Source organism: Lineus longissimus, chromosome 14 (assembly GCF_910592395.1).
Source record: "Lineus longissimus chromosome 14, tnLinLong1.2, whole genome shotgun sequence".
Taxonomy (NCBI): domain Eukaryota; kingdom Metazoa; phylum Nemertea; class Pilidiophora; order Heteronemertea; family Lineidae; genus Lineus; species Lineus longissimus.
The window spans coordinates 14,103,987-14,116,632 of record NC_088321.1 but is presented as its reverse complement, the minus strand read 5'-3'; the positions used below and the strand labels follow the sequence as shown (position 1 = coordinate 14,116,632).

The following is a 12,646-nucleotide window of genomic DNA, read 5'->3' as shown; positions in this document are numbered from 1 at the left end:
GCATGCTGGTGGCCAAGGGGTAAAAAAGGGCCTGAGCACTGGAGCAACGCCACAGCAACCCGGCCCCCCACAGCTATACCGACGACGCACAAGTTCCACAAAGTAACTTAGCTAATTGCATTCAAGCTAACCATTCCGGTAGCTCGCAATGAATCTCAGCGGTGCCCCGCAACATACGCAAAATTCACCGCCATACCCTTGTAATTAGCGACAATGAGTACATGTCGTTGCTTATTTGCGCGTTCTTAGACTGGTTCTCAGGCCCACTTTGAAGTCGATGGAACGTTCCCCAAGGAACAGAATCCATCAGCACACTTCCTGTTGACTGCCCGCGGTGGGAGACGCCAACGTCTTATGTCGAAATTGTCGTAAAAGCAGGTTTTGCGACAAAAATGCCCGAGAGTGGTAGTTTCACGTGAAATGGATATAAATTGCAGAGGAAAATAACATTTTTGACATTTCGGTGGTAAAATACCCCGAAGCTTTTCTGTAACGATTGGGTAGTGTGAACCCTTTTAAACATGAGGGTATTTTCATCTTGAATCCTTCTCAAAGTTAAGTCTTCACTACTTTCTGGGGAAATGCAACAGGTGGAGATAATACCAAAAGAGCGAGATGGACTTTTTGGATTTCCCTCCCGTACGTAGCGCCAAACACATCACATGCCCAATGTGCCGTTACACAATTTGCATATTTATTTTTTTTAAATGAAGAGACATTAATCTGTTTTGTTATGGAGCAATTAACAGTTTCCTTTTAATTTTGTATAAATGTGATCACTTGATTATACATGGTAATCATCCAACCCAAACCGCAAACACAAAAATTCCTTGGACTCAAGTAATTTTGGAGCTAACTCTTTATAGACGAACCTTGCATTCCTGCCAGTCAATTTTTTGCATTCGATTTTCTTGTACGAGTCGTTATTCACAAACATTGACTCGGATGATCACGATTCCACTTCGTATCATCATCATCGTGGACACATGATCTGAATCAATCAATCAGATTCAAGGATCAGTTTCCACGGCAACGACAGGTATTTGCCACATCTTATGTTTGTCATGATCGCTGGCCTGTACGGCTTGTCTCGAGTTACCATGGTAACACTCAAGATAAACAACAGAGGATATGATAGGTATAGAGTTTAGTGTCCATGAAGAAAGCAATTTTTCTCGCATCGTATTCAATGACCTTGAAGAATTGACAAGGTCAGACATATATTTACCTCCCCATAACCCAAAAGAATATTGGAGGAAATGAGAATAAAATATTAAGTCTTTCAGCAGCGGATCGAGGATTATGAGAAGGGTGGGGGGGGGGGGGGGCTGAGCTTAGGGCACAGCTTGTCCACTATAGACCACCGTATTTAAGCCCTCCTCTCACTAGAAAACCTCTTCTTTTCAGGTTGGCAGAAAATGGGGTGGGTGAGGGGGGGGGGTCGGTCCCCCTTGGATACGCCCCAGTCTGAAAATTTTCGGCATATCCCTCTATGCAAATAAGTGACACTAAGAAATGAGTTGTCAATAATCTTTTTTGTAAATGGTCATCTGTATAGTTTTTCTACACGTTAGGTTGGACTATTTAAGCTTATTTGGTTATGGCTGTCTGCAGTCTTTCATCCACCAAGGTTTAGCAATGGCCAGACATATACATCATCCAAATAAATATATGGTCATTAGTGGTCAGGTGTTTGTGTCACCCTACTGATCATAAATACGACCGGAGTGCCCATTTAACGGCGATGCTTTATCCAGCCTTAGCTGGGTCTAATTGATGGATTCTGGAGTAACCAAATTTATCACCTGAAAGGGACCCAGACAGAGTATCTACCAAATTAGTTTATCGTCCTACAAGGTATATCAATATGCCTAAATGTCTTTGTGTGGATTATCATGTGATAGTATTGTGGAAATGAGACAGGAATGAAAGCATGAACGATGATGGGAAGGTCTTTTTGATAAACTCAGGAGTAACTGGATTTGGTGACCCAGACCAAGTAATTTTACCAAATGAGTTTATCATCCTGCAAGGTACATATGCCTCAATGTCCATTTTTGCTTTTTGTGGAGAATTGAATAATAGAACCATGAAAATGTAAAGGGAATGAAAGCATGAAAGATGGGGAGGGCATTTTCGATAAACACAGAAGTTACTGGATTTCGCGAGGACTGTTGTCTGACAGAAAATATTTCTGGATGACAACCATAGTATCAAGAATATATAACACTGAAATGTCCAACATGCACCGTGCAGACTTACCAGCACCTATTTAGTGCACATTTCTGAACATAGGGGACTCTCATCATCAACCTCTTTTTATGATTTTGAAATAAAACTGGTAGACTGCCGCATGAGAGATGAACAACTTTCATAATACACATTCTGGGGGTGATTTTCATAAATTCGCTGAGAAAAATGACAGGCAGAACTGAGCGACGAAATGCGGAGGGTAAAAAATGATACCTACCTGCCCTACTTTCACTGTCTGCCGGCTTCACTTGCATTGGACGGTTCATCTGGAAATAGAATATAAGAGAAGTTTAGATACTGTTAACTCTTTTAGCTGCCCCACCCATTTTTCAGCAAGCGCCATCTTGTCCTAACAGAGATACCTGTACTAACCAGTAGCGCTTACAGGCAAAAGTATTCAAAAGTTTGGTCCCCATGCTATGGTGTAGAGATGACACTAATGTTCCCCCAAGTGCATTTGGCATGTTTAGAGAGGCATTTAGGACATTAAAGCTGAACTGCATGCACAAAACCAGAGCGCCCCATGCGGCAATAGTAAGAAATTCAAACGACGGAAAGGCCCTTCTGAATACGTGCTGAAACATGATAGACATCCAATGCTTCGATGCGCTTGATTTCACAAACCAGCAAACCGTGGGACGATGCGGACCTTCGCAGAGAATTCTGGAAGGAAAAAAATGAAAAAGGTCCTCTCATCGGGACTCGAACTCAACATATCTGGTTTTATTTGCCAACACTCTTATCCTCAAGGCCACTGGGCTGCTTGAAATTCCTTGTCGTTTTATACGCCTTAATAGAATGTGCAAACATTTGTGTGTAATCTTTGTTCAACATCTTTGAGCGGCTTCCAGTGGGCAACTGCAGGAAGAAAGTCATTTTTTCTTTGCTGTGCGTGATTATGTGTGAGAAGTCTACGTTTTCTCTTAGCAATGTTCACCTTTGTCTTGGTATCTTCTTCTATAACATCCACTTGAGAAAATTTCTGCTTCATCTCTCAAAAAAAAGAAGCATAATCGCCATTCATATAAGATATATTTGCTGGCAGCAATACAAGAAAGCCCCTAGCTCAGACGGTTGGAGCGTTCGTATTCTGAGCCCGAGTTCCCGGGTTCGAATCCCTGGAGAAGACTTCAATTTTTTTTCTCTTCCATAATTCTCCGAGACTGTCCGCATCGTCCTGTGGTTGTGAAATCAAGCGCATCGACGCATTGGAGGTCTATCATATTTCAGGCCGTATTTTTGAAGGACCTTTCGATCGTTTGCATTTCTTACTATTGCCGCATGGGACGCTCTGGTTTTGTGCATGCAGTTCAGCTTTACTTAGCCTTTCTTACATAATGTAGGGCCTACAGTGCTTCAGAGCATGTTGTTACGTGGATAAAAGCACTATAAAATATGGTATAGTAGTGTTATTATTAGCTACAAACAATATTGGGCGATTGTAATGTAATGTAGGGGATAACTGGAGAACCCAGAGGAAATCTAAGCTGTCAGATATATAGTCGCCTTCTCTATCACATGAGCATGTGCCCGAAGTGGGACCGCACACATAACCGCAGAGGCAGCAGGTACTGATGTCAATTTCGATCATCAGTCTTATCGCTGTGCCACTCAGACATCCCGCTTTATCGCAAGTCGTATCGCTGACTGATTCTTGTCGCAGGCTCCCAGCAACCAACCAACAAACAAAAACATATCATCCAGTTGCCTAGGGAACGAAAGAATAAATACATCATCGACGGATCGCAGAAAATCGGGATTCACCAAAAAACAGGATAATTGATAAATTCTCTCCAGGGTGCATGGCAGGAATCCTCGTTGCACAAAAACAGTGCTTTTTTTACGGCTCATAGCAGGATCGGCATGTGCTATTTTTTGTTCTATCTGTGCTTCTTAGTAGGCCTCAAACGAGATATTTCTATCACTATATTAATTATTGCTACTTTGAGTGACAAAAAGATTGCTTGTCTGCAAATAAACGACAATGTCGGTTTGATATGTATCACAGGTCGCAGCATTGACCCACTCTTGTTGCAGAGATATGTTACCAATGATCAGGTTAATGAGCTACTTTTCCTGGAGAGAAACCGGAGAAACTCATCCTTAATCAGAAAGTCACAACCTGTAAACAAGACATCACTCACAACCTCTTAATAAAGGTCTTCGTACCCGATACCGGCTATTATAGCATCGCACAAACCAGAATTCGGCCGACATGCCATCAAAATGATCAAAGTATCAGCTATTTTGCTACTTTTCTGATGAAAAATCTGAGAAATTCATCTTGAATCAGAAAGTCACAGATTGTAAACAATAAGCTAAACACCCAAACTCTCAATGTTATCAGCTAATTGATTCTACCTTCTTGATGAGAAACTTGAGTAATTTATCATAAATCTGGAAGTCACGATTTGTCAACAATGAGATGAGATGGTGACAGGATATTACTTTGGTGAAATGGACAAGTACAGATAGACTCTGACGTAACTCATAACATAACCCAACACTTCATTTGTCACGTGACGGAGAGGATTTTTTTATACGAGCGTTGCTGTCAGGTCTTGAACAAAAGTAGTTGAGACTGACAATTGATGTCATTAATACATGCTTCCCGAAATTGGTGGCTTGCATTGGAACTAACTTTTTCCCCCTTGTCCGTCATTGAAGGCATTCAAGTGTGTTGGTCAACCATGACTATCTCCTTTGTCCCTCCACCAAAAGGCCTAGTTTCCCCTTATGACGTCACTATTTCGGACACTCAGCGCCCCATTTCTGGGAAGGTGTATAGGAGGTGGCCAGAGTTTGGACTGTATAGAAACAACCAATTTGGGACCAAAATCACTATCCTTGATAAAGAAGGTGTCATGCGAGCAGAGGTGCCCCATAAGGGAGGTTCCACTGAACATGCTAGCATGCTATCTCAAAAGCATCATTTTCAAGCTAGCATTAAGATCCAAGGACAAGTCCCCCAAAACAGTAGTATCCTACTACTATCCTCCTAAATTGATTGACCAAACCATGACAATGGAATGACAGTTCTATAGCATGTGCAAACACCACCATCATCAACCGATGCTAATGTCTAATGCATTGCCATATGAATAACGAATACACGCTAGCATGCTACCATCCTAGCATAAATTACATTGAAATCAAAGAAACCCTCCCAGAAAGGTATAACAACAATCCGTAAAAGACTATCTTGTCTAAACCATGTGCTAAAGACACTGCTAACATTAACACATGCTAATGTCGTATACAGTGCCACATGAATAGCCATATCAATGCTGGCATGCTATCACATTAGCATAAATGTCAGGCTAGCATTAGCATTCGGGTCCAAGGTCAAGCCTTTTCATATAGGGTATGAAAAGATCCCAAGGACTATCTCGCTTGACTGACAGACCAGACCATGTGCTAAAGCTACTGCTAACACCAACACATGCTAATGTACACCACAACCATATACATGCTATATATGTAGCATGCTATCCTGTTAGCATAATTTCCCAGTATCGAGCTACATGAATCACGGACACTACAAATGAGTCAAATGATTGATTTTTTGTCGCGGTCCCCATCTCAGCAAAAAAAAACGTCCGCAAATTTCGTAACCTTACCTTTCCTACGATTTTCGGTGATTCCTATACAACAGCAATGACAACACGCAATGAGCAAATACATTTATGAGGGTCAAGGTCACATGAGCCTCAGTTTGGTTTGACGATATTAGCGAGTATCTGGCAGTGAGGCTGCAGTGAGTTGGTATGAAGTGTAAACCGGTGTTGAGAAGATGGTAGCTCTGAATAAAAATATCGATGTGCCGAAGCAATGTTGATGATGTGGTACTGGCGCGTGAGATCAATACTCAGTTTTAAAGGTCCACTATGCAGTTGTTCGACATAGTGACCCATTATCAATAACAATGAAGAGGTTCACATGCTTGTTTTATACTTGTGCAGTCAATTCTTCTTCTTAAGCGTTCGCTCTACACTTGGAAGGGTTATCCCCTCGGGAGTTTTCCTCCTCCAAGGCGGGATGAGCGTTTTAACATGCCACTACATTTTGGTCCAAATTGGGTTTATTGTGGTCTATTATCACCGACCTTGGCCAGTTGTCCAGCCAACGTTTTTTTGTGAACATAGGACTATTAACTCATGGTATGGAGCTATTCTCTAATTCTACAAGACATATAATGATTTACCAAAGTTTAGAGTTGGCCCCATAGATTGCAAATGAGATGTAGACCAAATTGATAAGAGTGTTGACATTTCTTCGAAGAGGTGGACTGACACTAGGCAATATTCAGACAATGTTATTTAAATTTATATTTTAAAGTTTGACAATATAACACTGGAACACTGTACCTCTCTTGGATAATATTTTATGAACGTTCAAGCCCCCCCCCCCCCCCATTTAAGGATATGGAAATAATAGTTGTTGTCTTAAAGTGGGAATTTGAAGTTTCTGACGATTATGGGCATGACCCCCGGCCACAAGGTTCGTCGTCGCTGGCCGTCAAAGCTACTAATATGATTAGTGTTACAACACCAACATCGTTAGCACCTCACACCATGCTAGTCATTAGCGGCAACCTATCACAATACATCAGAACCAATTAGCATCAAACGCCGCGATAAGTCAGGACTAAGCTGCCATAGCGTGAACATGTGTTTGATTTTTATCGGCGATGTAATCAATCTGGATTAATAGCGGATTAATCCCGGATTATTGATCGTTAGCTTTGTAGCAGTTGTCTTATGTAGCACGATGAAGCGTCATGTATTTTCATGTTCGGTACCTTCGGATGGACGATACTCTTATTTCATCGATCATGCGACTGCTTCATTAGTTACGAAATAACGACACCAATAGCAAGCTGGAACATGACGTCATGCAGTCAAATGAATTAGTATCGCCAACCTATTCTCTAGCCTCACAACACCTCAACTTATCAGGAAGGCTAAAAACCAATATTGTTGGGCACACATCACTTCTACAAGATGGTGTACTGCAATTCATATCTTAGGTCATGGGTCGGAGTATTAGTAATAATAGAGGTAACCCAGTGTCTATAACCAAATTTAACGTTTTCAATGTGATTATACGACCGTGTGGATAATATCATCCATTTCTTGTAGATTCAGAAACGAGTCGTAGATTTGGCAGTTTAGTACTTCAAGCGGCATTGGGGACGAGAGTAGCCGCTTTACTTGGCATTTCATGTTGTTCAGATTTCATTGAATGAAGATTTTTCAATTATTTTCATTTTTTTGGCAGATTATAAATAATCTGTTTAGATTTTTCGAATTAAAAAATATTTTTTTCGCTATATATACATATTTTTTTGTTGATCTAGGTATTTCTGATATTTGCAAAAATTAACACTTGGAGAAAATGTGGGTGTTTATTTTTTTAAAGTTGCTTAAAGGAGGCAACAAATAGCTGCATTGTGATTGCACTGTATATACAACCAGCAGTGGATAAGAGGCAGTACAACAATGTATACATCTTCCTATATCTGCTGCCATGTATCCTTATGGGCAGCAAGATTAGAGCATTAATAAATCTGTCTCTGTATGGCCAGCTCCAGATAAAGACAGGTGTTCTTGAGGCGGCAGGTACAGTAGATGGATACTGCTTCTAATCTACTGCTGGTACAACCAAAGGCTGACAATCGGCCAACTTCCGCTAAATTTGCCTAATTACGACACCATGCGAGCGGTTTCTCTCACCTTTATATTGTAAGGTAATACATGACCGTAACCATGGTGACGGCATAATCAAACCTGAAGATTGGCACGATTCACTTCCGCAAGTAATCATTAAGTGTGTTCATGATTGACACGCATCTCCTTTAACCATTTCCAGGCAACAAATATTTCTGGAAAATGAGTCGTTTAGAAAGAATAGAAAATCGTTGTGTTGAATTTAGTTAAAGTGTTCGTTGAGACCTTAGCTTTGCAAGGAACGGTCATGTCAATAGGTTTACAAATTGTACCATGAACCATTTTCCACCAAAAGCTTTCCAAAGAATGATAAAGTCAACAGGTTTAAATATGGTACCCTAAAAAAGTGTCGACCAAAAGCTTTTTTTAAAGAATGGTCATGTCAATAGGTTTAAAAATGGTACCATCACGAAGTGCTCACCAAGAGAATAAGAAATAATGGTCATGTCAATGGCATTACAAATGGTACCATCAGAAAGTGACATCACAAATCAAGTTTGTCGCACTATCATGCCGAAACTGGACCTGTTTTTTGGCACGAAAGACTGATGTCGTGCGCGAGTGTGATGAAATCATGGTAAAATAAGTCGAAATAGGAAAAGCAGGGTGTGCCCAATGTTTCGTAACTCACATAGGGCTGTTAATTGCAAAGAGGACACGAGACCTCCACTGTTACAAATAAAGGGTCACTACCATTTGTAAATACATTATTGACATCAACACAATCATGCAACTCAAAGTTACTTGTCAAATGCACAATACAAGATTCACCTTCAGACAATAACCACAACCTTATCCAATGTCAACCTTTTCTCCCCGGCGACCCCACGCCTTATTGCCGCGGCAACCAATACACCATTGTTATTCCATAAGCAGATATTACTAATCCAGGATTAGGATCAATACGCTTGGATTTAATTGGTCCGTCCGTGTTGTCAACAATCGGATGAGAGTCGATCTTGTTTGTCTCGTATCAATCGAAGCGGGAATTATTGACAACTTGCTGCGAGTTGATGAGATTCTTTGGATGCAAGTGGACAGTTTCTGAGCTTGATTATTGTGACTCTTTAAAGGAGAACTCCATTCGTAGTTACTAGTGGCCCAGGCAAATAGGAATGCAGTTATACACAATTCCGTAGTACAGTTATTAAGGGAAATTTGGTATCTATAGTATTTATAAATCTGTCTACCAATGCAGAAATTTATATTAAGTACATTTTAATGCATTTGGAAATTTCAAAGTCCACTACAAATTTAAAATCTTTAAGGAATGGCTGAGGCCTTTAAAGACCCCTTTAGTGTGAATGCAATCGGTACATATCTGAGGTGCTTGGTATCAGAGATACATGTACGCTGGTTTGCTTTTTAGTGGTGACCCAAAAGTAAGCGTTCATGTGTAAATTTAACCTTGACCCCTCAATTTTCAAACATAACTGCGCTGTCATCATCCATCGTAAAAACTGATATCATCATTTAATAATATTTCTAGGAAGACACCAATCTTTTTAATAAGACGATGGATGAAAAAGAGCCACCACCATTCTCTCGGCGACAGCCAATTCATCAGCATTTGTTGACATTCTTGATTCTCCCTAATCTGACCGCAGCAGGCCATGTTTGTTTTGTCAAAACTGCTGACTCATCATAATTGATTATCGATCGTTCGATAACTTTCTGTTTATTCAATTTTGATTTTCTTGACGAAAGAAGAACTAAAATAAAGAGTGGATTATGGCGCAAGTTGTTATTTTAGCATCTTAAAGAATCCATCCTGATCGAGATACAGGCCATTCGGACCAGGGGGAGTAATCGGTATATTCAGTTGAAGATCCAAATGCACATCACAAAATTTCCTTGGTGCTCGGCTTCGGCCTTACTCGGGAATGCATATTTGACCCGTCAACTTTAAGGACAAAATTGGGACTGACTAATGGATTAACAGAATTGGTCAAGTCAGGACCAAAATCAGTGTCCCCGATAGAGAGAATGTCCTGCTAACAAAAGTGTCCGCTAAGGGAAGTTCCATTGACTTCTTAACAGAAGGAATCTAGCAAGCAGAAAGCCACCTATAAATCATCGAGTTCTATACGTCAGCCCAAGTTGAACAGTAGCACAATTTAATTGCAGTCATATGGCATCTGCGATAATACAATGTAGGTTGTAACCGTGACAACGATTCAAGATCGCAACATCAATCGAAAAGTTGATGACAATTTAATTTTCAGAGCTCATTAGATTTGGGCGGAAATCGAGGCAGACTTTGTTCAAATGAGATATGTCCTTAAAGACGTTATCGGTTTTTAAATGACATTACTGGCAGACAAGTTTAAGATAAAAGAAGGGCAGAAGAGGGCCTTGGGGAGAAGTAGGGGGGGGGGGAAGATATGGAACGCATCTCTCCCTCAAGTTTAAAGTTGATAACACACCTTATCGAAAGATAATCAACTTTGTATGAAAAGAATTAGAAGGTGCTCTTTATTTGCTGACAAAAGGCTTTAGTGGTCGCTGAACACTTCTAGACATAGTTAAATTACTCAGGAAAATCATAAAATAATATTTTAAAGAAGACTTTTATCTCACTTTTCCCTTTTCTCCCTCTCCCGAGATGGAGATGATGATGATGATGATGATGACGACGACGACGGCTACTCACGAGATCTCCAATCCTGAAGACAATCTTGAGTTGAGTCTCGAGCGCGAAATGTTGACCAAATGTAAAATTAGCGCCAAGGCGTGAGCATTGTTAAATTCCACCTTCAATGTTGTCATTTATTACCACATTCATACCATCATTAAACTATCCAGTTTTTGTTAACTTTTTCTTCTTGTTTTACTCTTTCTATTGCGTCTTCCGAAACCAGATATACTTCGCTTGCCGTCAAATTCAATTTTGTAGTATAATGGGTTCCGCGAATTGCATGAATTCATAGCATGTCTAGAATTAGTAAATTGCAAGAAGAGATGAAATTATATATCTCGTGCTACAGGGCTGAATGGCAGCAAGGGTGATGGATAATGTTGCCATCAACTGGATCAGGTTACGACGGGTATTCGAAAAAGGTGGATCACTGGACTGCTGGACTAACTGGGTCTCATTTTACTGTTTGTTTATTTCAATCATGAAAAACATGGATAAACAGTAAAATGAGACACTGTTTTTTAAAATTTATCTTAAAACTTTGTTTATCAGATTTATCTTGTCTACCAATCATAGTATCACATGTCATGAACAGCACATGACATGCGTTGTGAGATTGTGGCAATTTTAACATGGGGAAGTTGAAATCCCTCGGGGGCATGAATCAAATGTCATATCACTGCTCTAATAATGACTTAATATGCAGCTAAATCTGTAATGTCCTTCATGTGATGACTCATTCATGTATTTCGACCATGACCGTGAGCAGAAGGTCAAGGTCAAATTGCCTTGTCATCTTCAGGTGACATCTGGGCTGGATGTATCATCACAGGGTTTTTTACCTTGATGTTACCGATTATGTTACACATGGTGAAACAGGGGCTTAGAGCGTATAGCCAGAGCACTTTTGACAAAGTCAAGGTCACTGCTTAGTGTCGCATGATGCAACTATGTGGAAAATTTGGTTAAGCAGGAAGGAAAGACAGACTTGTATGCTGAGAAATTTGATATCAAATCTCGAAAAAGGGCTCCAATAAAACTGTAAACCAACAATTTTTGCGAGAATGTTCTTGTTGGAAAACTGAAACGAATTTCTTAATCTGTCAAAATAAAACCGAGACTTGGGGCAAAGTTTTCGTGATTTACAGTAGCAGAAACTGATGATTCACGAGACCCAAACATCACCATGTAGAATGAGAGGACATCAACTTAATGGCGTACCAATTTGAAATTCGGTATCAGAAAGATGTCTACAATTAATTCTGTTACACATAACTGATGAAATAAACAATAGAGGACAACACGTTATCAAAGAAAATCAGAGAACGACATAAAGATTTCGCCACCGCTACATCTTAACTTACAACAATAGGTATCATCTTCGAGAGATATCCGCTGAATCCGCGCTATAAATAGATCCTTTCGTGTAGGATATCCCGTGAACGTCGACCAATTTGCAAATAATCAATTTGGGTTATCTTCCTTGAAAGTTCGATGGGAATTGTTTTGAGATTGTCAAGGTAACCACTGTGAAATATAGGAATTTATCGTGATCCCGTGTGTTTGCGAATTACTTGATTTTTGTAACACGTGTCGAGACCAGCTCGAGATATAAATACCAAATGACTATGTGTTTTCTTATAAAGACTGATTGAAAAGTGTCGTGTAATTCACCGTGAAGGGTAAACTACAGCCGAAAGAAAAACTACAATCCAAATTAGTGGTAGCAAGGATGAAGAAATTAACAGCCAAGTGGTAATTCAAAGCCCACAATAGGTAAACTACAGTCCAATCCACAGCCCAAAAACGATAAACTACAGCCCAGATTTGTGATAGCAATTTGCAGACGTTACGACACTCGCACGAACAACGACTGAAGTTTAAAAGTGACCACACCTTTTGTATCTCCAGTGATTAGAGTGTTCAGCGTAGATTATCTGCGATGTCATTGGTGTGTACATCGGCACAATTTATTGCTGTGCACACGTGCGTGATGTGATACGCCATCGTCGGTTCTCCTTAGGCG

At 40.2% G+C, this 12,646-nt stretch overlaps 1 protein-coding gene across 12 annotated transcripts in view; it reads right to left on the bottom strand.

Annotated features, from left to right (window-relative positions):
• LOC135498625 (CUGBP Elav-like family member 3-A) overlaps positions 1-12,646 on the bottom strand; it is a 305,942-nt gene that overhangs the window by 178,687 nt on the left and 114,609 nt on the right. For all 12 annotated transcript variants that reach the window (XR_010449116.1, XM_064788983.1, XM_064788986.1 and 9 more), the window contains exon 3: positions 2,471-2,519. Coding sequence is in view for 11 of the 12 variants with exons in the window: in XM_064788983.1 (XP_064645053.1) it covers positions 2,471-2,519 (49 nt within the window). In the remaining variant the exon portion in view is untranslated. The remainder of the gene's footprint in view (positions 1-2,470; positions 2,520-12,646) is intronic.